Consider the following 22,115-nt stretch of genomic DNA (forward strand, 5'->3'; position numbering starts at 1 on the left):
GCGGCTCAACGCATTGGTTGCTAATTGATTGGGGACCGTTATCACAATAAACAATATCTCACATATTCTCTTAAATACTCGAGCAGAGTCTCTGAGCAGCAATCTTACGCACGAAGCACTACTTAGCCTACCCTTCGACAGCCTCGTAACCCCTATTTCCTCCTCCAAGCACGCCGCCTTTGACTCCTCCGACCTTCTTCTTCGTCCTCGTCATCCTGGCCTTCCACCTCTTTCTCCACTTCCTGGCTGCTCGTCTGATCCGTCTGGTCGGGTAGTTGACCGGCGACTCTCCACCGACAAAGATGAAAGCATCATACAGGACGCCGCCTAGAATTGCTCCGGCCAAAGGACCCAGCCAGTTGACTTTGAACCAGTAACCATCGGCAAACAGAAACTCTGGGCTGTACCCGAGAACCCATAGAGCAACACGGGGGCCAAAGTCGCGCACCGGGTTCATGGCCAGGCCGGTGTTGTAGCCAAACGCCATGCCGAGCACGGCGACAAGCAGCCCGACGATGAAGGCATTCATGCCTGCTCCAGGGGGCGCGTTGGTGTTGTCTCCCAGCGCTAGAACAGAGATGACAAGTATTGTAGTACCGGTAAGCTCGGTCAGGAAGGCGTTGCCTGTGTCAACCCACGGTGTCCGTGGGAAGGTGATGAAATTAGACAGCACCACAGTTGGTGACAATGTCAATATCGATGATGGTGAGAGATCCTCGATCCTGCTTTGGAGGAACACGCCTTGGTCATGTATCAGCGCAATCAAGCCGGGTCTGAAAATCCAGAAAGCAATCAATGTCGCAAGGAAAGCTCCCAACATCTGTGCAGCCACGTAGCTGGGAACTTTGGCCAGGGGAAACCCGCGGAAAATGTAGAGCATGATTGAGATTGCCGGGTTGAGGTGAGCTCCAGAAATGCCGCCTGCGATGTAAATGGCCAGCATGGTGGCCAAGCCCCAAGCCCAAGACCCTGTGTCCCCGGCGCCCGCCGCGCCTCGAGAGACTGTGAGAGAGAGGTTCACGCCGAATCCGAGTGTATATTGTACCGTTATCTGACACAACGTGTTAGATCGGACGAGCACAGAAGCAATACGCCAGATGTACATACCGCGAGCAGTTCCGCAAGAGGTTCCCGAAATCTCAACCGAATAATCGACCAGTAGGTGTGAAGGTTGTGAACCTCATCGTCCTCGGCTTGATATGCGGGCAAAGGTACAGCATCTTGATAAGGGGATTTTGGCTCCTCGTGCTCCTCGTGTGCTTGGTGGACTGTCGCGATAGCTTCGCTTAATTGAGGAAACGCTTCCACATCTGGCAACGGCTCCTCTGGTATAGTTTGATGAGTACGGACGCGGGTAGCAGGTGTCTCGGTCCGCGCATCTGACGATCTTCTTCGCGCCCCAAGCGGTGACAGCGTTGGGGATTCAGAGAGGCGATGTTGATAGGCTCGGTAAAGTGATAGTTCTCTCTCGCGACGAATTGCATCAAGTTGAGAAGAAGCTTTGTCGAGACGAAGTGTCGGCTCGACTCTACCAGCCTCGATATCTGGAGGCGGCGGCTCCTCTCTCTCTTCAGCGGCTTCTTGTTCTAGTTCATCCCTTGCTGGGACCATGCCAGGTCTCAGCACTCGAGGCAAAGGTTTGGCCAAACTCCATACTGGCCGAACGTTAAGGGGTTGATCGTATGCGGGATTTAGTTGCGCATAGCCCGGGTCGACGTATGGTTGATTAGCTGCGTTGGTATCTATAGTTGCTGGTCCTGCCAGGGAGAATGTCTGTGATGCCGTATCTGGGTCACGGAAGGTAGACGGTGCGATGGCGACAGAAGCTCTGTTGTAATCACGAGGGGGGAGAAAGGATCGTGCTGGGCCTGGACTTCCAGCTGTGCTCGCAACTCGATGCCGCAAGCTGCCTGGACCGAAGCTGAACTCGGCATACCTTGGACGTGAGGGCGCAGGTGAAGTTGACTCAGGAACACTTTGGCCGGAATACGCTCGGGATGAACCCCGTGGTCGTTGCTCTTCGGCGTCGTTGGTGTGGGAATCGTTCTCCATTGTTCACAGTAAAGAGATGTAATCAAACAAGCAGGACGCAAGTTGGCTGCGCTGAGGCAATCGCCTATCGCTTCTCAATGGCACAGAAAGGACATTGCGAAGGGTATACGGCAGTGAGCTTCTTTCCAACTTGGTAGCTGGCGATGACAGGGTGAGGGTGCCTCTCTATGTTGTAGCCGTAGGCACCGTTGTTCGTTATGTAGCAATTCTTCTCGTGGACGTTGCAGACTTTCCCCCATTTTCAAGTTGAATAAACCATTCTTCCCAAGGTGTCAAAACGTCATTGTCCAAGATGGAGGCTGATGGTGTCGCCTGGTGACCACGTTCCATTTGGCAAACTCGGGATATGGAGCCGATTGGGCGATGATGTTTGAGAGGGTGTTGATGGTATCGAGGAAACTTCACCAGGTGCGCCACAGCATGTGATGGGAGCCCTGAAGAGCGGGCATAACTTAGGGCGCTTTAGTTAAGATTATAGGGTTCAATAGCGTCTAAACTAGAGGGCTCTAAGGGGCAATTAGGTGCTTTGCCTAAGATACTAACTAAATACCTACACATATTACACCCAGGCGCTGGGGCTAACTAACTTAGGTACCTACCTACCTAGTTATAGTGAGAGAACGAGCTTACCCCCTTTTAGCGGCGCCGGGAAGGGAGAAATCTTTCCTGAGATTCGGTATCAATTTACCTTCAGAAACGTGTACTTCAAATCCTCTCCTCGCAAGCTTGAATTCAGCCTGCTCAACGGAAACGACAACATTGCCCCTTGGTCACTGTCCACACAGAGGTTGCATTCTTTCTCATGTTTGGCCACTTCACCGCGGCAATACTCCGAATTCCAATCGCTTGTCTTCGGACCCCGGAGAGTCGACTCTTCCGTGATGGTTTTCAGCCGGGATCGTCGGGAGACAAGCTCGCCAGCACACCGTCACTCTGTGATTTGACAAAAGTAGGTGGCTCGGACGCCTGACGAGCCTCACGGCCTCCAGTCCAGGTAGACGTCGCCTACCTTGGATCACCGGTAAGTCGACTCTACGAAGACATTTGGTGTAGCTCGCCCGTTGTGCTTTGTGTAAATCGAACCTGAACAGATGTCGCCAACTCGACAGGATACTACACATGCGCGAGGCAGCTGGTATCGATCCGAGGCTGCTTCCTTTCTAGACCATTACAGCCCCGAGATAGTCCAGCGTCGCTTCACCACCTTCAGCCCTCGTTTTCATCGAACAAAAACCACCCTCCAAGAACTCACGCGGAGGTCTCGCCGAAAGCCACGGGCATGGCATCCTTTGTTCAAATACGTCGACGACCACTGGCATACCATTGGGCCGCTTCTCCCCATTACCTCTGCGTTGCTGGAAGTCATATTACTTCTTTATCTGTTTGTTTTTTACTATACCTTACCAGCAGACCCCAAGACTGGGGAGCGACCCCCGCGGATCGCTAATCTGTACAGTGTATTCCCTTTCATCAGTTGCATCGGGTCCAAAAAGCTGGCTGTGTATCAGGGACTGACTATGTGTGTCGTGCTGCTCAACTTCACGTCGGCATGCATAAGCCTTTACCGGGGACGCGACGAACTGGTAGGATGGGAAAGTCGACGGACGAGCTGGCTCGTCAGTGTAGTTTCTGGAGGTCTGGCAATTTGGGTGGTATTCGCAGCTGCGAATCCTGATAGGCATCTCCATCTGACTGTGACGGCGGCAAAAGCGCTGTCGGTCTTCTGCATCAAAGTATCTGGCTGGATTACAGACCATCTCCAGCGCCGAAAGTACTCTGATCTCTGGAATATAGGTTGTGTGAGATTGCTGTATTGGTGGAAAGTAGCTACCCTCGCAGTTGCCTTGCGTATGTCCAAGCGGTGTTGAGTGTCTCTTCTGCGCTAATATTGGCATTGCAGCCACGGCGACGATGATGGAGGTGGCTGTCTTCGGCTGCCACAGGGCGACAGCAAAGAACATTCAGACTCCAGGAACGAAATGCTACAGGATCACAGCAGCAGGGGCACCTGCTGAGTGGATCTATGCACTGACTACGGTCTCTTGGAGTCTGTCGCTGGCCTTCGATATCTATATCACGCCGATTATTGGGCAGGCAAAATCAAAACAAGACCTAGAAGAAGCAAATCTTCTAGCACCAGACGGATACAGTCCATATTCAGTGCTGTCTCCACACGACACCGATTTTGAAAAGGCAGACACAGAGGCGTCAGCAAACACTGACAGCTCAAGATTCCAAACGAAGGAACATGATATCTTCAAGCCGACCGCATGGGAAGCGCAGAGCGATGACTCCCATGAAGATGGTGAAGCGGAGCAAGACCTCGGTCTGATCGGAAAGCCACGAGACGTGGTATGACAGCAGGCCTTTCGAAGTAGAAGGGAATATTGCTGAACCAGCCACCCCGGTCCGCATCTCTCGGATAGCTTCAATGCTTATCCGGAGATGAGAATCAGGCGGCTCATAAAGACTCCAACACGACACACTCAATGTTCAGCCTTGTTGTGGCAGTGCGAGCCTCGTTCTCTCGAAGAGAGGGGTCGCAAGATCCAAAACGCATCCTCCAAATCATGATGCCACCTGACCAGTCTCTATATCCATCCTATCTCGAAAGTCTACCACAAGGGATACTCAATCCTATCAAAACGCTTTCTTGCGAAGGCTCGCAACGAGGTTGTGGGATTGACGTCATAATAAGACCCGTTCCTTGGGCGCAAAAATGGGGAGCATCATATATCACGATGGCCAATGGCTGACCAGGAAGAATTGATGTATTCCACAGATTGACGCTCGCTTCTTTCATCCGGCTTCCTCTCTCAGTTCATTTTTACTTTGTCCCCTGCTTTTGCACCGTTTCAACCAGTTCTCCATGCAGGGATCGTGCTGTTGAGCTCTCAGATTTATGCTTAACACGAGCAGATTAATGAGGGAGATGCCAGGTCAGGTCCGAGCTGAAGATGAATTTCTTACAGGGGTAGAATATCAGGGTACGCATCGCCCATAGCTTTTTGTCTTATGGGACTCACGCCCAATCTAGATCCATTAGGGACGCTCCCCCCTGAACTCGAAAGGCAGCGACGAAAGTTGGAGAATATATTCACAGTGGACACAGCTACACTGAAAAAAATCACAAAGAGGTTTGGCGAGGAATTACAGCAAGGTGTGTCCTTGTAACCCGATGATATACTGGAGATGTTCACGTGTGGTCTTCCACTGTCACATATGCTCTTCTTGCGACTGCTTGCCCAAGTACATGTATGCCCTCTTGTCTCATGCTGACTTTCACAAACACAAGGTCTTGATAAACACGGACAGAACATTGTATGCTTGACACTTTCCTTTTCTGAAAAGAACCCTTTTTAACTGTATGCAAGCCCATGAACATCACCTGGGTGACGTCTCTACCTACGGGCCAAGAAACTGGTACCTATTTAGCATTGGATCTGGGTGGTACGAATCTTCGTGTTTGCTCAATTACCCTGAAGGGAGACGGCAGTGGTGTAGATGTTATCCAAGAGAGATATAACGTAGCTTCGGAGATCAAAATCGGCACTTCCGAAGCGCTCTGGTCATTCATCGCGGACTCACTACAGCACTTCGTCCAACAGCATCGCATTGAAGCGCAGGAAGATGGCGCCTTACCTCTAGGTTTCACCTTTAGTTATCCGGCAATGCAAGACAGAATAGACCATGGTGCTCTACAGACCTGGACGAAAGGTTGGGATATCGATGGCGTGGAAGGAAAAGACGTGGTGGCCATGTTGAGAAATGCCATCGAGAAAAGGGTATACTCTGGTTTTGGACATTCACCACAATACCCATGATACTGATTGACCTGAACAGAATCTTCCAATAAAAGTGGTCGCGTTGATCAACGACACCACTGGGGCCTTGATCGCGTCAAAGTATAAGGATCCAGACACGATTATCGGAGCCATTTTCGGCACAGGTTGCAATGCCGCATATATTGAGAAGATTAAGAACATTCCCAAAATGAGATTGTATGGAGGGGACGGGTCGAGTAATGGCACAGGCGGAAATGATGGGGATGGCGTGATGGCGATCAACTGCGAATACGGCGCCTTTGACAATTCACATACTGTCCTACCTCGCACGATCTATGATGAGAAGATTGACGAAGAATCACCACGGCCAGGAGAACAGACGTTCGAGAAGATGTTTGCTGGGTTGTACCTCGGCGAGATATTCCGTCAAGTGATTGTGGACATGTGGCGACGAGGCATCCTTTTCAAGTCCACCTCAGAAGATACCTATGCAGCACGCGACACGAAGGGCGATGATTGGAAACAGAGGAAGAGCATTGAAGAACCGTACGTTATCGACACGGGAATTCTCTCACAAATCGAAAACGACGAGTCCAAGGGTCTGACGGAATCGAGGAAGCTTTTGATGGAACGGTATTACCTCCCTGGCGAGTCAGGGTCTGTATCTAGGCTTCTTTCCCCGACTTCAGAGGAGCTCCTGCTGATGCGACATCTCGCGCGACTCATCGCCATCCGCGGTGCGAGGCTCTGCGGGTGTGGTGCTGCTGCCATCTGTCAGAGGCTGGGTGTGAAGAGAGGGCATGTGGCTGCAGATGGGTCTGTGGCGATGAAAAGTCCTCATTTCCAGAAGCGATGGGAGATGGCCGTGGCCGAAATTCTGGGCCTGGAGAGGGGAATGATCAAGTTGACCAGAGCAGAGGATGGGAGTGGCATCGGAGCCGCCGTTATTACTGCCTTGACGATGTCGAAACAAGGGTAGATGAGTGTGATTCGAACCTAGGTAGTCGTTGGCGTCTTACATTAAAAGGGTGGCCGCAGTATCTGTATCGATCTGAGGGCAGTCTTAGAGCTTGACTTGACGAGGTACTTGGACAAGCACAGGTCTCTAACTTAGAGGTGTGAGTAGAGACTAAAGTTGTAAGAGGTAATACTCGGGATCAGCATGAAGCCGGGTGCCGCCTCGTCCCTAAGTTAGCCCGACGGAGCCGCCGTCTTTAAGTAATTAACTAACTAGTTAGTTAGTGCGGGGGGCATGGAGTACCCCAGGTCTTTCTCAAGGACGCTAACTACAGGTACCCAGGGTAACTAACTAGGCCGATATATTGGTGCACGAGCCAACCTTGGACACCTCGGACATGTGGTCACTAACTATAGGTACCTGCAGAGTCCGTCTGAATATCTACATACTCCGTACCATCTACCAAGTTACCAACTCACTCTTCACTCACGTCTCACAGTCCCGTCAATCGTCAGCGCCATCCATCCATCCATCCATCCCACCCTTCTCCACCAAATTGGATCTCGTCAATTTTTCTCCCTGATACCTTCGACACCTTCAACCAACATAGAAATATCATGCTTGTCTCGGTGTGATTACAGATCCGGTATCACCTCAGGTCTGGTACGGTCAGTTACCTTGGCTACCCACCTAGTCATCCGTCTCCCCTTTCCACTGACAGTACCTAACTAGTTGCGTTAACCTTGGCTGGGCACACAGCTGCAGGCCACCAGGCACTCGACATCCTCCCCGAAAACCGAAACCCAACTGGTGCTCGAGTGTCTTTTGTTTGCGGGCGCGACCACTCACCACTCAGAGAGTCCTTCATCGACAGCACCAAAATGTCGACGTCGACTCTTCAATCCCAATACTCGCAGGTCATGGACACGATCAGATCACGCCCGACGAACGCGGCGCTGACGTCGACCGCGGTGGCCGCCGTCGCGCTCTTCACGGCCTGGGTGGTGTCCGACTTCCACGCGTGGAAGTCGTTCGGGACAGGGGGCACGCCGCCGACGTGGTCCGGGTACTGGGGCATGACGAAGCTGCGCGTGGGGCGGATGCTGTCGGGCGACGACCTCAGCGACGCGTCGGGCCTCTCGTCGGCCGCGGGCCCGTCGTACCTCGACGCCGACGCGGTGCCCGTCCGCGCCGGCCCGCGGCCGCCCATCGTGTCCCGCACCATGCCGCAGCGCCAGGTGCCCTACGGGGCCGGCGTCGTGGCGCCCGGGGTCGCGGACCGCACGGCCACGCTCCCGGCGACCTTCGCGGCGCGGTACCCGGACATCCTGGACGTGAGGCCGAGCAGGACCGAAGGGTACAGCTCCGACGGCATCTACGCGCGCGAGTCCCTGCCCACCGTCAACGCCGAGTGCGGGCGGCAGAAGTTCATCGGGACCGAGGTCGCCCACGTCCACCCGGCCGACGGGAGTCTGCACGTCTGGCTGAGCGAGCCGGACGCCAAGACCGTCGTGGAGAAGGGCTGGGCCCAGAGGTTCCCCCTCGCCTTCATCCCGAAGGGCTGGGTCATGGTCTACGCCCCGAGGACCATGGAGGAAGTCGATGTCGTCGAGGGGATCATCAAGGCGGGCGTGGCGTGGGTCAGTGGTGTCACGACCGTTTTGACCTGAAAAAAAAACACATTACCCGATCATGTCATCTGGGAAGGTTTGCTTGCGAAGGCGAAACACCACACCATTCGTGTACCACTGTTTTTGCTCTCCTAGGGTTATTTGTGCGGTCCAGGGACAATTTCCTTCCAAGGGCGACGGGCTACCAAAACACAGATTGATCAACGGAGTGGAACTGAAATGAAATGCTGGGTAAGGTTACGGGATTTCAGGCACGGGAAACGGGAAATGGGTAATGGATAATGGGACGACATGGATGAACTTGTGGAACGATTCACTATCGACATCGGCACAGTACGTGGAAGTGGAATATGCAAATCAGTACGCAGTCGAACACCCGGAAAGCCAAAATACAGCGAAGTCATTCAAGCGTGTTTTCATTGGTCCCAGCACCAACTACTGCCTGTCCTGTTCGTCAATTTTATCGTAGTCATCGTACGAGGATGTTGGTGATAATCTGTCGTTACGTCCTAACTCAGGTAGAGGAAGGACGTGCATGGTAATGGGGAAACCCAAAACCAAAGTCACAGTCAAGTCAACTTTTGACCTTTTCTGAGTTCTCATAATTAAATCAATGGGTGACACACTTTGAGGGCCTTTTTCTCTGAGAGAACACGTCAAGAAGCGAGATTGGTGCCACTGCTATTGGTGCCGCCGCCAGCGTTTCCCATCTGCTTCGGTTCTCTCACTCAATCTCAACTCGTCCCCCAGAAGCGGATTCATCTCCTCTACCCCTTCTTCCTCTCGCTCAACTCGTTCACATAGAGCGGATTCATCTCAACTTCCCTAACCCACAACCTCCAAGGTTTATCCTGATACTGCTCACACATGAGACCACAGCCTTCCCCTTGCAACGGCGTGAGTCCCTCAAACCCGCCCTTTTCCACCTGGTCGCCGTAGACGCTCCTCGCGATCGTCATGGCCTTTGTCTGCGCCTCGGCGTTGATGCGCGTGTATATGGCCCGGTAGACGGCGGTGACCAGGTTGTCGGCGACGGTCGTGAAGCCGTGGCGTCTCATCAGCACGACGGTCTCTTCGGGCACCGGTGCCTGAGAGCCATCCGAACCCGCGCCGGAATCGCCAAAGACACTCGCGAGCGCAGCACCCGTGTGGGCCTGCCGGACCAGCATGTCCCGCTGGTCACCTTCGCGGTAGTGCGGGTCGATGTCGAACACCTTTACCGGCTTGGACCCCAGGAACCCGGCCATGTGGTAGACGGCGCGCAGCGACACTCCCGTGCTCACGACGTACGGCAGCACCTCTTCGGCGTGGCTGTGGATGACGCAGTTGACACTGGGAAAACGCCGGAAGACCTCGCCGTGGATGAACCGTTCAGAGTAGCCCTTTTTCGCGCTGGGGTCGACCGGCTCCGACGTCGACACGTGGTAGTGGATCAGGTCCGCCGGGGACGACACCATGGCTGGCGCCATATAGCCGCACATGATGTAGATTGAGGCATCAGTCGGGTGACGGATCGAGACGTGCCCGTAGGCGTCGACGACGCCGTGGTGGTGGAGGATGTGGTTGGCATAGATCAGGTCACGGAGCGAGGTGGTGAGGGTGTTGTCGTCGTCGTCGTTGGTAGACATTGTGATGAGTTTCCTTGCTTGGATAGTCGGAGCCTTGGGTCAATCGTGCGTGACCTTTTGATATCCGGGACGCTCTGGACGAAGTGAGAGTCAAGGCTGGTTAAGGTAGTCGAGATGAGGTGGCGGTGAGTAAAGGTACTCGTAAATGTTGCACGACAATCCTCGTGGCATTGGACATTTGGCACAATCGCACCGAGGGGTGCGCAGTCCGTCGGTCAGTCACTCACTCACGTACATCCGATAGAGCCCCGAGGGATACGTCCGACACTTTGTGAAGTAGCCTTGACTAGCTTACCAGTAGGAGGGGAGTGGGACTGTGTACGATCTGAGCCCTCAGAGTGATGATCACCTCAGGCGAGACGAGAAAAGGCGGGGGTCAAGGATGCAGGATGCAGGATGGTGAGGAGAGAGTCAGCTCGGAGGGGGCATCGGACTGGGCGGTAAAATAACAACCGGATCGACAGGTACATCGAGTGCTTAATACTATCAGTGCTCGTGGTGTCTACCGTGGAAGAAAGATTACACCGTAGATTCAATCCAACTCTGTTCTCTTCATGAGAAACAGCATCGACTCGAGCGTGTGTTCGACGAATCCATCACCCCTTCCCGCCGCAATGATGCTCGCCACGCTCTCTACGGCTTCGTCGGTGGTGTCCCAGCCCGAGAAATGCACACGGACCGCGTGTTCCTTGTGATCCTTGGGGATGTTCCACGCCGACACGGCGCCGTACCTCGCTCCGCCCAAGGTAGCCGTGCCCTCTGCGAACTCGTTGTCGACGGCCAGACGATGCACATGGCGAGCCAACACCGCCTTGAGCACCATCAGCACCGGGGCGTCCAGGGGGATCCGATGCTGTTCGATGTCCATGTAGTGCATCCAGTCGATGTCCATCTGGTCCTCGACCAGCTTCAAGATCTCGCCCTGCTGCGCCGACCCGTCGAACCCGCGCTGGTGTTGGTCCTTGGTCTCCCAGGCGCCGATGACGAACATGCTCGTGGCGTCGTCGATCTGCGTGTAGAACAGCGTGGTCAGCTTGCTGTACTCTTCGATCACGCGCTTGACTTCTTTGAGGTTCTGCTTGAGCGTCGCGTCCGTGGCCGTGACTCCATTTTTCAGGCTGATGCGGGCTAGTTCGATGATCGTCATTGTGGACGCGCCGAGTCCATCGACCGACTGCGGCGACTGGTAGTTGGAGGGGGGGGGGCCAAACTAATAAATATTGTCAAACAAGAGTTGGTGAGAGGGCAGCTTGAGATTAGGCAGGGCTGTGTTGGGTTTCAGTATCAGAGGGACGTGTAGTACGGAGGTCTTCGATCATCCTTTAGATAGATGGGCTTGTGATAAAGCTGAAATCCAGGAACAGTAACAGTAACACCTCAGTAGTCATCACCATGCAGCAATGGCCTGATCTGGGCAAATAAAGTACAGACTTCAATCCTCGCACATTCATCTGATTGACTCATTTTGTACTTTGTAGTTACCTACAGACTACACAAAACTATGTATTCGTAGGAATCGCGCTCGGGCCCCGATGCCTCGTGTTGTCTGTGTTGGCGGCGTCCAGGCTGCAGGTGGGCGGCATGTGTCACAACTCAAAACTCTGATGTTTTAGTTCGATCTTCACCGATGGACACTTGACAACACCTGTGTCTGCTTCTTTCGTCTGTTACTCGCCCCATCTGCGTCAACGCCTTGCTGCTCATTTCTTTCTTGTTGCTGTGCCTCGACTTCCCCGGACTTTGACCCCACGAACCCAAACTGGTAAACACCCCCTACCGCTTCTTGTGGGGGAGATACCCAATATTCCGGAACCAGCACCCAAAAATAGAACAACATGAGCAAACCTCTGAAAGTCATCGTCGTCGGCGCCGGTATGTTACCACCAACGCCCTTCTAACCAGCTATCCAGAACTAATGGTCCCGTCAAGGATTGTCTGGGTTGGCCATTGCTCAGGGCTTGAAGAAGGTCTCGGCCTGATCCACACTCAAGGCACCAGGCCAAGCTAACCATTTGTCAGAATGGAATCGATTACGTCGTGGTCGACAAGGAAAGCGAACCGCGAGACCGGAACTGGGGAGTGACAATAGCCTGGTCGCATCCGTTTCTTCAAGAACTCCTCCCACCAGAGCTGTTCGACCGCCTTGCGGAATGCCAGCCAGACACCAAGCTGAACTCGAAGGAAGCAGGATGCGAAAGTGTCATAATCAGGGATGGAGCCACAGGAGAAACCATTGTCGAACCGCCCTTTCCTGCTGTGCGGCGACTGAATATTCAGAAGACGCGAACTCTGTGGTCCAAGGACGTCAATGTCAAGGTGAATCAATGCTGCCCTTTCAGTCCTATTGACGTAAAGCATACTCACGAACCCCCCAGTTTGGCAAAACAGTCACGAACGTCGAGCTGACATCTGATGGGGTTATTGCTCACTTCCAAGACGGCACTTCTGAATCCGGCACAGTCATCGTCGGTGCAGACGGAGGGGGTTCATGGGTTCGACGATGGCTTTTGGGTGACGAAGCCGAGGCCCGGATTCTACCATATGTCTTTCTCAATTTCCCCTTCAGGTTCACAGCCGACAGAGCCTTGAAGATGGACAAGATGATGCATCCTATCGTGGATGTAGGCGTGCATCCAAAGTCCATGTACATTGGTATCTTCTTGCTGGATAAACCCGACCTCGACAGGCCGGAGACATGGATCTTCTACATTCTCGCGACGTGGCCGAAGGAGCAGACCAGTGAGGATCAATGCAAAGGCCAGAACATGGCAGACGAACTTCGGAAACGGGCAGATGGCTGGGCTGACCCTTTCAAGTCTGCTGTTGAGTGGATGCCAGAAGATGTCAAGGCAAAGGTGGTCCAGCTCAAGATCTGGAGTCCTACCTCTGACTGGGACAATCGGGATGGTCGAGTGACTTTGGCAGGAGACGCGGCGCACAGCATGACATTCCGTAAGTACAGCTCATATCACGCCACGAGGAAGCAAGGATGCATGGCAACCAGAGCAAGACATTGCTGACGTGATCCATTCCAGACCGTGGCCAAGGCGCCAACAACGCCGTCAAAGACAGCAAAATGTTTGTCGATGCAATGGTCAAGGTCAAGTCTGGAAAGCTGCCCCTAGTTGAGGCGCTTGCAGAATACGACCAAGACGTGATGACTCGCGGCAGGCAAGAAGTAGAGATCTCTCGGGTGCAGACTGAGGCCTTCCATGACCATGCACGGTTTCTGGACAGCCCCGTCGTGAAACATGGCATCAGGCCGAGTACAGAGTTCAGCAAGGGAGAGAAGTAGGACCAGAAAATCATACAAAGTCAAAAGGACCAACTCGACTCAACCCATGACTGACGGTAGCTCGTTTGTCCTGTGGTATGGCATCACACAGAGGGGGCGAGTATCTATTGCCGAGAAGATTCCGTAGTCAAGCGATAAATGCCTTTGTGTGCGATATCAGGCAGACCAGTATCAGGCTGCAGCGAATTTCGCACCAGACTTTTCGGGCCAAAATGAGGACAGTCAACGCAGCTGAAGCGGCACATATAGCACTAACTCAAATATCTTTCACACAATGTGCATTGGCTGGTACCTAATTCGCAAGTTGCGAACCCTTTCGGCAAAACATGCGTCTCAATCGGTGGCTTTGCGATAGAAGACGAGTAAGCCTTTACGGCTGTGACACTCTGTACAAACAGCCATATCGCAAACAACTATCCTCATGTGCATTGTCTTTGCGAATGCATTGTCGAGGGCCAACGGCCTGAACTCAAGTCGTAAACGACTATATATAATGAGAATGCGTGAAGCCAAACGCCGTCGTCAGGATGCCGCCCTGCAACAAGGTACGGAAGCAAGTATCAAGTGTCTAACAGTAGATCAAGCCGACGACACGACAAGCGAAACACGCTCCCAGTCGATCTCGATTGCACGCAATCGTCCAGCACAAGCATCTATCGATGTCTTTCGTATCTGTCGAAAATAGGGAACGCTCACCCCTCGCATACGGACATGCCACCGCCCAAGCCCACTATTATAGTAAGTGCCTGGATACGTCTCACAGGGCGGTAGAAGCACCGAGAGAGCTTCCAGTTCCATACAGTGTCCCAAGAACTAACCCTGCAAACAGGTGGTACCTGGCGCGTGGCATCAACCAGCACATTTCGAGCCCCTGGCGACCAGCTTGCGAGCAAAGGAGTACAAAGTCATCGTGGTGCGCTTACCGAGCCTTCACTACTCCAAGCTCAACCAGCCTGTTCCAAACGGAGTCGTAGAGGATGTCGAGGCAATCAAGTCCATCGCAACCCGCGAGCTGAACGACTACCCTGACTACGACATTCTCATACTGACCCATTCGTATAGCTCTGTCCTCGGTTCGGTGGCCTGCCAGGATCTCGACAAGCTCTCGCGTCGCGCAGCCGGGCACACGAATGGCATTGCGGGACTGATGACAATCGCGGGACTACTGCTTCCAGCAGGAATGTCGATACTGGACAGCACAGGTGGCCAAGTCCCGCCTTGCATACAAGTTTGGCAGTCGTCATACTCGGATGGACGTCAATACGAAGTCAGTATGCCGGCTAGTCCTCCTGGTGCGAACGAGCTCTTGTACCACGATTTACCAGTTACCGTGGCTGAACATTGGGCGTCGAATCTCAGACCGCATATCTACGAGGGACACCGCATCCCTATTCCATTTGCCGGACATCTGGTGCTTCCGACGTACTATCTGATGTGCGAGGATGACCGCATGTTGGCGGTGGAAGAGCAGAGGTTCATCGTGGAAGAGGCGAACAAACAGATGCCAGCTGGGAAAGAGGTCAAAGTAACCATGATTGACTCAGGACATAATCCGTTCTTAAGCCAAATTGAGGAGACGGTCAACTGGATCAGGCGCTGTGCCGGGGAAGTGCTATGAGCCAGTCGCAGGATAGTATACTCATCTCGAAGCTTGGTCTATTGTAGCTGCTTGAACTCGACGGAGAGGAGGGGGTATGAGACGTAGAAGAGAAACGGCTATAACCTATGTCGTCCTGGACAAGGAGTATTCCCGATGTAGTTTTCTTCCGAGGGAAAGACAAAAAGAGTGGGGGATTAAATATCGACGCTCAGTGACGAACATCCGAAGTCGCTTTCCCCCTACAACATTCTCGATTATCTTATTCTACTTTCCACTTGCCGGGACCTCATCTTTGACCCTGCCTCATCTCGCCTCCCTTTCGTCGCGCCGAATGAACATGGCAGTGCCAACATCTAGAAGCGTTGCTCGCGCTCTGCGGCAGATCAGAAAACCTTCAATCCCTCGGCCGCGACAGCCACAGTGCGCCCGAACGCTCTACGAACCCGTGCGCAGTTTCTCCAGCACGTCCAGGCGAAGGGAGGATACTTCAGAGCCACATCACAATGTCAAATATACCACAGACATGTACAACATCCAGCGCGACTCGAGGTTCGCCGAGATCACCCCGGACCATGTCCAGTTCTTCAAATCCGCCCTCGGCGATGAGGCAGCTGTGATCGACGGAGTGACGAAGGACGCTTCAGACGACCTCGAAGCATTCAACAGAGACTGGATGAAGAAATACAGAGGGCACACGAAGCTCGTGTTGAAGCCGAAGAGCACTGAGGAGGTGAGCAAGGTGCTGAAATACTGCAACGAGAACAAACTGGCCGTCGTGCCGCAAGGAGGAAACTCAGGCCTGGTGGGAGGAAGCGTGCCGGTGTTTGACGAGATTGTCATCTCGTTGGCGCGCATGAATCAGATCCGCAGCTTTGACGACGTGAGTGGCATCTTGGTCGTCGACGGAGGTGTCATACTGGAGGTGGCAGACAACTTCCTGGCACAGCACAACCACCTGTTCCCTCTAGACCTGGGAGCAAAGGGTTCATGCCAGATCGGTGGTAATGTGGCCACAAACGCTGGAGGCCTGAGACTATTACGGTACGGCTCGCTACACGGCAATGTACTGGGTCTCGAAGCTGTACTCCCCGATGGCACCATTGTCGATGACTTGTCCAAGCTACGGAAAAACAACACCGGCTACGATATGAAGCAATTGTTCATTGGTGGAGAGGGTACCATCGGTATCATCACTGGTGTCTCGGTGCAATGTCCGCAACGGTCAAAAGCTGTGAACGTCGCCTATTTTGGTCTCCCTTCCTTCGAACACGTGCAAAAGGCATTCAAGGAGGCCAAGATCCAGCTGGGCGAGATCCTGTCGGCTTTCGAATTGATGGATTCGCAAAGTCAAGGGTTCGTCCACAAAGTCACCGGCAACAAACGGCCGCTCGAGGGAGACCACCCTTTCTACTGCTTGATCGAAACCAGCGGGTCCAACGCCGAGCACGATAACGAAAAGTTGGAGCAGTTCTTGGAGTATGTCATGGGCGAGGAGATTGCCTCTGACGGCGTCCTGGCCCAAGACGAGACCCAGGTCCGCGCCCTGTGGGGATGGCGAGAGGGCATCACCGAAGCCATCGGACACTTCGGCGGCACGTATAAATACGACGTGTCAATACCGCTTGTCGAGCTTTACAAGTTGGTCGAAGACACAAGAGAACGACTCACGTCCAAGGGGTTGGTCGGTGACGACGATTCGTACCCGGCCATCGGTGTCGTCGGGTATGGGCACATGGGCGACTCAAACCTCCATCTCAACGTCCCCGTGAGGAGGTACACCAAAGAGGTCGAGGAGGCGATCGAACCCTGGGTGTACGAGTGGATCCAGAAGAGGAACGGCAGCATCAGCGCCGAGCACGGCCTTGGAATCGCGAAGAAGAAGTTCATCAGCTACAGTCGCAGTGAGACCATGCTGGGCCTGATGAAGCAGATCAAGAACCTGTATGATCCCAACGGCATCATGAATCCATACAAGTACATATAGAGCGGGGGCGACGCGGTCGGAAAAGAATGTGTTTATATATACCTACGCTGCTGAAGATTGAAGATGAGGAAATACCCATAGATATCTTTTTGTACACAATTTGCAGCGGCGACGTAAAAATCGCATTAGGCGGGTTAGTGTCCAGAAATTTGATAGTCACCCATACGGGCGGATACGATTATACAGAGGGTAGTATCACCCTTTTTGACGACGCACTAGAGCAGAAGTACCTGCATATACCTGCCGGGCCTTGAGGGAAAAGTCATGAGTGTCACCATCGTCCCTCTCTAGATTTTCCTTTATCCTTGTCACGGGGTTTACCGCGATCGCGATCCCGTCTCTTCTCGGTCTTGAGCTCTCGCTCCTTCTCGCGCGGATCAATCACGACGAGTTCCTCTTCGTTCTTCTTCTTCCACGTCAGGTCCTTGCCGAGTCTGTCCTTGGCGAAACTCAACGTGTGGCTGAGCCAGTCCGTGTCGTCGTCCGTGTCGGCGTCGGGGCCCTGCGCGCCCTGCTCGTCCCATCGCGAACAAGACTGGCAGTTTGCGATGAAGTGGAGATCGCACAACTGTGCTTCTTCGTCGTTATTGTTGTCGTCGTTGTCGTCATTGGTGGTGCCTTCTCCCGTCTGTGGAGCGCCGTGCGGTTTCTCGCCATTCGTCTTCTTCTGGGACGGTTTGGACGCCGATGACGATTCGAGGCGGGCTTTGAACGCGTTGAGGATCTTGAGCGCGTTGGCGTCCTCTTTGGCGTTTGATTCGCCCGGCCGAGGACGTTTACGACCCCGAGTGCTGGTGGGCGGGATCAAGGCTTCTAGCGCTGACTTTTTGTGCGACGTGTCTGTTGCCGTGGCCACTGTACGCCGCATCGAAGCTTTCAGAGCTGCTATCTCAGCCTGCAGGTTCGATGCCGAGGATTTGGACTTGGATGGTTCTTCGTCGGGTGTAGGTGAACGAGACGGGGACTCAGGGTCGCGTAGGGGGAGTTGTGTTGTTGGGTCGTGGAATGAGGGTTTTCGGCGTTGCACAGGCGAAGGGGACTTCGTGGATGGTTCGTGTCCTGGGCTTGCTTTTCGTTTCTGTGGAACTGTCGTCGGTGATGGTGAGCGCTTAGGCTTGGCTTTTGGTTTCGACACGGTGCCTGCCTGCTTTGACGTAGAGTCGATCTCTCCGCTGGCGTCGATCAAGGCTGGGTTGAACTTCGCTTTCTTCGGTCGGACGGCCATGTCGTCTGCGTTGTCTTCTCCTTCGTCGCCTCCGAAACTGAGCAGCGTCTTTCCGCCCTTCTTTTTGGGAGCCTTCTTCTTGGCCGGAGCCTCGACAACGCGTTCGGCAACTTTGACCCTCTTCCGCATTTTCTGCCAGGCTTCACCTTTGGGCAATTCGAGGATCTCGACCTTGAGGATCTTCTCCGGGTATAGGGGCCGTTCTGTTCCTTCGACGAGCTCGCCTTCTGCGATCTTGACTATGTTGTAGATACCCTCGCCTTCGACACGGCCAAACATCGTGCACTTGCCGTCCAGTTCTGCCCTGCAATCCCCCAGTGTGATGAAGAACTGGCTTCCATAACCTCCGCTCTCGCCGGTGCCTTTTGCCATACCCACCAGGCCTCTCCGATTGAATTTGAGTCTGCTGTGTATCTCATCTCCAAACTTGATCTTCTCGTCCTTTTCTCGGCCCATCACTCTTGCCCAGTCCTCATCGTAACGCTCAAACTCCCGGTCTTCGTAAATGCTCTGCCCGCCTTCGCCCGTCCCGGTAGGGTCGCCTGTTTGGATGACGAAACCTGGAACGAGGCGATGGAAAATGTTGTTGTTGTAATCCTCGTCCAGGACATGTTGCAGGAAGTTCCGGCATGTTAGAGGCGTCTGGTTCGCGAAGAGGGAGAGCGTTAGCGGGCCGGCGGTGGTATGGAGGAGTACGGACGCAGTAGGCGGAGGTTCCGTCGTGTAATGAGACGACATGTTTGTATGGGAGCGACACGGATCGCCCGTGTATGAGGGATACTTTAAGATGTACGCGCCATTGGCCGGGCTGCTCGAATTCCCAACTTCTGCATGAACATCTAAAGTGTTTCTTCCCTCGACGTCGATCTTGGAAATCCCAGCTCAGCCTGACACGTGATATGTCTTTTGGTGGGCTGGCTTGGCCGCAGCCTTGTAGCCGTCTATCTATCGGGCTTTCGGATGAGCCCTTACTACTTCAACTTCCGACTCAGGCCAGGGTTGCTCGACTTGAGGTATGCCCAACCCGTCACTACCGAGATCTACGACGCAAGACTCATCGCGTTGCATATTGAGCCCAGGTCAGAAAGACCGGTTGTTTCAAGTCGCATTGTTCAATCGCGTGGGACATCGTAAGACACGAAATTAACACAACCAAGCACACGAACATCAAGAGCGCGTCACAAAAACCTTAGGCCGACGTGCTGAGCATACCCGTCGCTGAATATTTACATACTCTCAATCCGTACTAATTGTGCTTGATCCACCACCCTCTAATTCACTCAGCACTCTTGTTCCCACCACATTGCTCTGTGTGTTCAGGAAGATCGAAGCTATTATGCTCAGCCCATTGTAAGGGCTGTATGAGTATTCCAGCTCCCGAACATTTTCGCCGTCGAAAACAGTGCTTCTCTCTTCTCCGGTGAAAGTCATATCATGCCAATATGACCCGACAATCTCGCTTCGGTAAACCGTCCCATCGTTGTGTAGATACTGATCGACTAGATTTCCTGCTTGATCCAGGATTCGGTTTTTGTGAGTATTTCCCTGGTAATCATTGACTGAAAACAGGATACCCTGGTCGAGATTGAATGAACGAGCAGATAAATCGTTGGAATCCGAGGCTGAGTCGTCTCCGAGACCTCCAACGGTATCGTTGACCAATGTGCCGACGTCCTGGCCCAGTGTCGCAATGATTGGGTTCAGATCGATGGAACTGAGTGTGTCGTTGATCATGAGTACCACGTTCTCGAGTCTCACCTCGAGTTCCACTTTGGCCGAAACATTTTGGATACTCAGAGCGACCCGATTGATGCTCAAGTCGACACCGGCGTTGAATTGCAGCAACGAAAGAACTTGAGCATCGAGATTGATTTTTGCTGTCAAGTTGGACACGGTGATGTCGATCTCCCCGACGAAGACACTTGCGTTCAGAAAGACATCCGGTGGTGTTATAGCAGTTCCATTCGAAGTGTCGGTATTTTCAGTTTCGTACACTGCTGACTCGCCGTCGCCGCTCACGCCTAGTGAATAGCCAGTGTAGCCATCTCCGGAGGATATGGTTTGCGGAGATGCAAAAGCCAGCAATGTGGACAATACACAGAAGATTAGGGACAACATCGCAGACGATGGAGCATGCGTACTATCCTGGCTGGATATCCGAGAAACGTCTGAAGAAAAGTAATCTTAAGTCCAAAAACCATTTCCTGTGACGGTTGCAAAATAATGAGCGCGGAACGTCGACATGATAGTTGCCAGTCATGAGCTAATCCAATTTCATGTCCGGCATTGATGAGACTTCGTCCCATGCAGAATACCTGCGGTTCTTGCATGCGAAGTGGGAGAAGTCGAGAAAAGCCTGGAAATCTCATATGGCAATGTTAGGGGTGAGACGCCGCTAATCTCGGTTGACAGGGATATGGCTCTCACCGTTGGTGAAGAGACTGGGGGATCTTCCACCAAAACCTGTTTTTCAGATGCTGCGAGGATCATTGCAGACAAGCCTGGAGACTTTTTTTTTCAGTCTGAAACACATGCGGCAAGAAATCCATTATGAACAATGAAATTTGTTCTCATGATCGACCTTGTCGCGAAATTGCATGGCGAAAATTGAGAAGTTGATGATGAACAAAGGGTAAATACAACATAACATACCTTGGATGAGAAAGAAGATCTTTCGATTCTGGTCTATTCTTTACTCCGACTCCCTACTCCAGCTCCTGCTTCAAATATGTTGTCCGGGTCGATATTCCGTGTCAGCTTGACCTTGTTGTCTGTGTTCTTCTACGGCCAAAGTGTTTTTGCGCAGACTACAACACCGTTCTCGAATTCAAGCACCACCAGGGCCCCTACCACCACATCAGTACCAGTATCGACTGGAACTGTGCCCGATGTCTATCTGAATGTACCGACGCTTTCCGTTGGGCGTATCGAGCTCGATGTCGATGATCTCCGGGCAGACATCAACTTGAACGCCCAGGTAGCGTCGCTAGTAACCCTGAACGCTGGCGTTGCGCTCTCAATCCAAAAAGTCAATCTCACCATTGCGGATGTCGACGCCAACCTGGAATTGATTGTCCGACTCGGGCATTTGGTGGACATTGTCAACAGAGTATTCGAGTCCCTTGATCTCAATCCACTGCTCATCTCTGCCATTAACAACGTCACTTCTCTGCTTGAGCCTATTGTGGGAGCCGTCGATGGACTGTTGGGGACAATCACTCAGGGCGGTACTAGTTTGTCGTTCCTGATCGACAATCTTGGAAACATTGTGCAGGAGGTCGGAGGTGTGTCTACCATTGTAGGCGATTATCTTACCAACATGACATACACTGGTCAAAGCAAGTCATTATCCGGCGGCCTTACTGAGAAGACGTATTCCTATACCCCACTCAATGCCTTGGTCGATATTGTCTTCAACACCGCTGGTCAAGTCGTACAGGCGCAAGTACAGAAGTCGAGTGGTGGAAGCACGAGTACAACTGCTTCGTCAACAAGCTCAGCTCCGACTTCGAGTGCAACGTCTTAGGGTCAAGGAACAGGCTGCTCACAGATAATGCGCGATATCTTACGGTTTTACAATATATGTCGTTGAAGTCTGATTTCCTGTCGTTTGCTCCTTTCGGTAACTGTCGTGAGACTCCTTACTGTGGCAGTTGATCTGGACGACGTCTTCTTCGCTTCTGATAGTCAAGTTGCCGCACCACAAAGCCTGCAAGATCTTTCTTGTTCTCTTGGCCCGATCAACATAAAGCCTGGTTCATGTATAGGGATGCAGCTCCATATTGCCCTGCCCGTGTGATCCTCCACTAGCGGTGAGAACCAGGCTTCAGAATCTGAGGCTGTGTGGTTGGCCACGTCGGCTTCTGAAGCGCCATTTTCAGCCTGACTACGCGCTCTTCCTCTCATTTCTCTGATTCGCGTCATCCATGATCAGTGAATATGCCAAAGGAAGAGAGC

General features: G+C 53.0%; 12 protein-coding genes across 12 annotated transcripts; 7 read left to right on the forward strand and 5 right to left on the reverse strand.

The window, feature by feature from the left end:
- Positions 1-127: 127 nt before the first annotated feature.
- On the reverse strand, positions 128-2,052 carry PV08_09354 (uncharacterized protein; the record flags this gene model as incomplete). Its single annotated transcript, XM_016383673.1, has 2 exons — positions 128-1,051; positions 1,108-2,052. 2 exons carry the CDS (start codon positions 2,050-2,052, stop codon positions 128-130), a joined length of 1,869 nt encoding a protein of 622 aa, XP_016232296.1.
- A 1,517-nt stretch (positions 2,053-3,569) lies between these two features.
- On the forward strand, positions 3,570-4,410 carry PV08_09355 (uncharacterized protein; the record flags this gene model as incomplete). The annotated part of the gene is made up of 2 exons (XM_016383674.1): positions 3,570-3,900; positions 3,953-4,410. The coding sequence occupies 2 exons, from the start codon at positions 3,570-3,572 to the stop codon at positions 4,408-4,410; spliced, it is 789 nt and encodes a 262-aa protein (XP_016232297.1).
- A 1,019-nt stretch (positions 4,411-5,429) lies between these two features.
- On the forward strand, positions 5,430-6,816 carry PV08_09356 (uncharacterized protein; the record flags this gene model as incomplete). Its single annotated transcript, XM_016383675.1, has 2 exons — positions 5,430-5,837; positions 5,896-6,816. 2 exons carry the CDS (start codon positions 5,430-5,432, stop codon positions 6,814-6,816), a joined length of 1,329 nt encoding a protein of 442 aa, XP_016232298.1.
- An 860-nt stretch (positions 6,817-7,676) lies between these two features.
- PV08_09357 (uncharacterized protein) lies at positions 7,677-8,465 on the forward strand (the record flags this gene model as incomplete). The annotated part of the gene is made up of 1 exon (XM_016383676.1): positions 7,677-8,465. One exon carries the CDS (start codon positions 7,677-7,679, stop codon positions 8,463-8,465), a length of 789 nt encoding a protein of 262 aa, XP_016232299.1.
- A 728-nt stretch (positions 8,466-9,193) lies between these two features.
- PV08_09358 (uncharacterized protein) lies at positions 9,194-10,054 on the reverse strand (the record flags this gene model as incomplete). Its single annotated transcript, XM_016383677.1, has 1 exon — positions 9,194-10,054. One exon carries the CDS (start codon positions 10,052-10,054, stop codon positions 9,194-9,196), a length of 861 nt encoding a protein of 286 aa, XP_016232300.1.
- A 532-nt stretch (positions 10,055-10,586) lies between these two features.
- On the reverse strand, positions 10,587-11,201 carry PV08_09359 (uncharacterized protein; the record flags this gene model as incomplete). Its single annotated transcript, XM_016383678.1, has 1 exon — positions 10,587-11,201. One exon carries the CDS (start codon positions 11,199-11,201, stop codon positions 10,587-10,589), a length of 615 nt encoding a protein of 204 aa, XP_016232301.1.
- A 688-nt stretch (positions 11,202-11,889) lies between these two features.
- PV08_09360 (uncharacterized protein) lies at positions 11,890-13,349 on the forward strand (the record flags this gene model as incomplete). The annotated part of the gene is made up of 5 exons (XM_016383679.1): positions 11,890-11,926; positions 11,984-12,021; positions 12,074-12,370; positions 12,430-13,006; positions 13,090-13,349. 5 exons carry the CDS (start codon positions 11,890-11,892, stop codon positions 13,347-13,349), a joined length of 1,209 nt encoding a protein of 402 aa, XP_016232302.1.
- A 711-nt stretch (positions 13,350-14,060) lies between these two features.
- Positions 14,061-14,967, forward strand: PV08_09361 (uncharacterized protein; the record flags this gene model as incomplete). Its single annotated transcript, XM_016383680.1, has 2 exons — positions 14,061-14,087; positions 14,179-14,967. 2 exons carry the CDS (start codon positions 14,061-14,063, stop codon positions 14,965-14,967), a joined length of 816 nt encoding a protein of 271 aa, XP_016232303.1.
- Positions 14,968-15,286: 319 nt separating this feature from the next.
- Positions 15,287-16,933, forward strand: PV08_09362 (uncharacterized protein; the record flags this gene model as incomplete). The annotated part of the gene is made up of 1 exon (XM_016383681.1): positions 15,287-16,933. The coding sequence occupies one exon, from the start codon at positions 15,287-15,289 to the stop codon at positions 16,931-16,933; it is 1,647 nt and encodes a 548-aa protein (XP_016232304.1).
- Positions 16,934-17,204: 271 nt separating this feature from the next.
- PV08_09363 (uncharacterized protein) lies at positions 17,205-18,896 on the reverse strand (the record flags this gene model as incomplete). The annotated part of the gene is made up of 1 exon (XM_016383682.1): positions 17,205-18,896. The coding sequence occupies one exon, from the start codon at positions 18,894-18,896 to the stop codon at positions 17,205-17,207; it is 1,692 nt and encodes a 563-aa protein (XP_016232305.1).
- A 498-nt stretch (positions 18,897-19,394) lies between these two features.
- On the reverse strand, positions 19,395-20,276 carry PV08_09364 (uncharacterized protein; the record flags this gene model as incomplete). Its single annotated transcript, XM_016383683.1, has 1 exon — positions 19,395-20,276. One exon carries the CDS (start codon positions 20,274-20,276, stop codon positions 19,395-19,397), a length of 882 nt encoding a protein of 293 aa, XP_016232306.1.
- Positions 20,277-20,886: 610 nt separating this feature from the next.
- Positions 20,887-21,684, forward strand: PV08_09365 (uncharacterized protein; the record flags this gene model as incomplete). The annotated part of the gene is made up of 1 exon (XM_016383684.1): positions 20,887-21,684. The coding sequence occupies one exon, from the start codon at positions 20,887-20,889 to the stop codon at positions 21,682-21,684; it is 798 nt and encodes a 265-aa protein (XP_016232307.1).
- Between the last annotated feature and the right edge of the window lie 431 nt (positions 21,685-22,115).

This window comes from Exophiala spinifera, assembly GCF_000836115.1.
Source record: "Exophiala spinifera strain CBS 89968 unplaced genomic scaffold supercont1.7, whole genome shotgun sequence".
Lineage (NCBI taxonomy): Eukaryota > Fungi > Ascomycota > Eurotiomycetes > Chaetothyriales > Herpotrichiellaceae > Exophiala > Exophiala spinifera.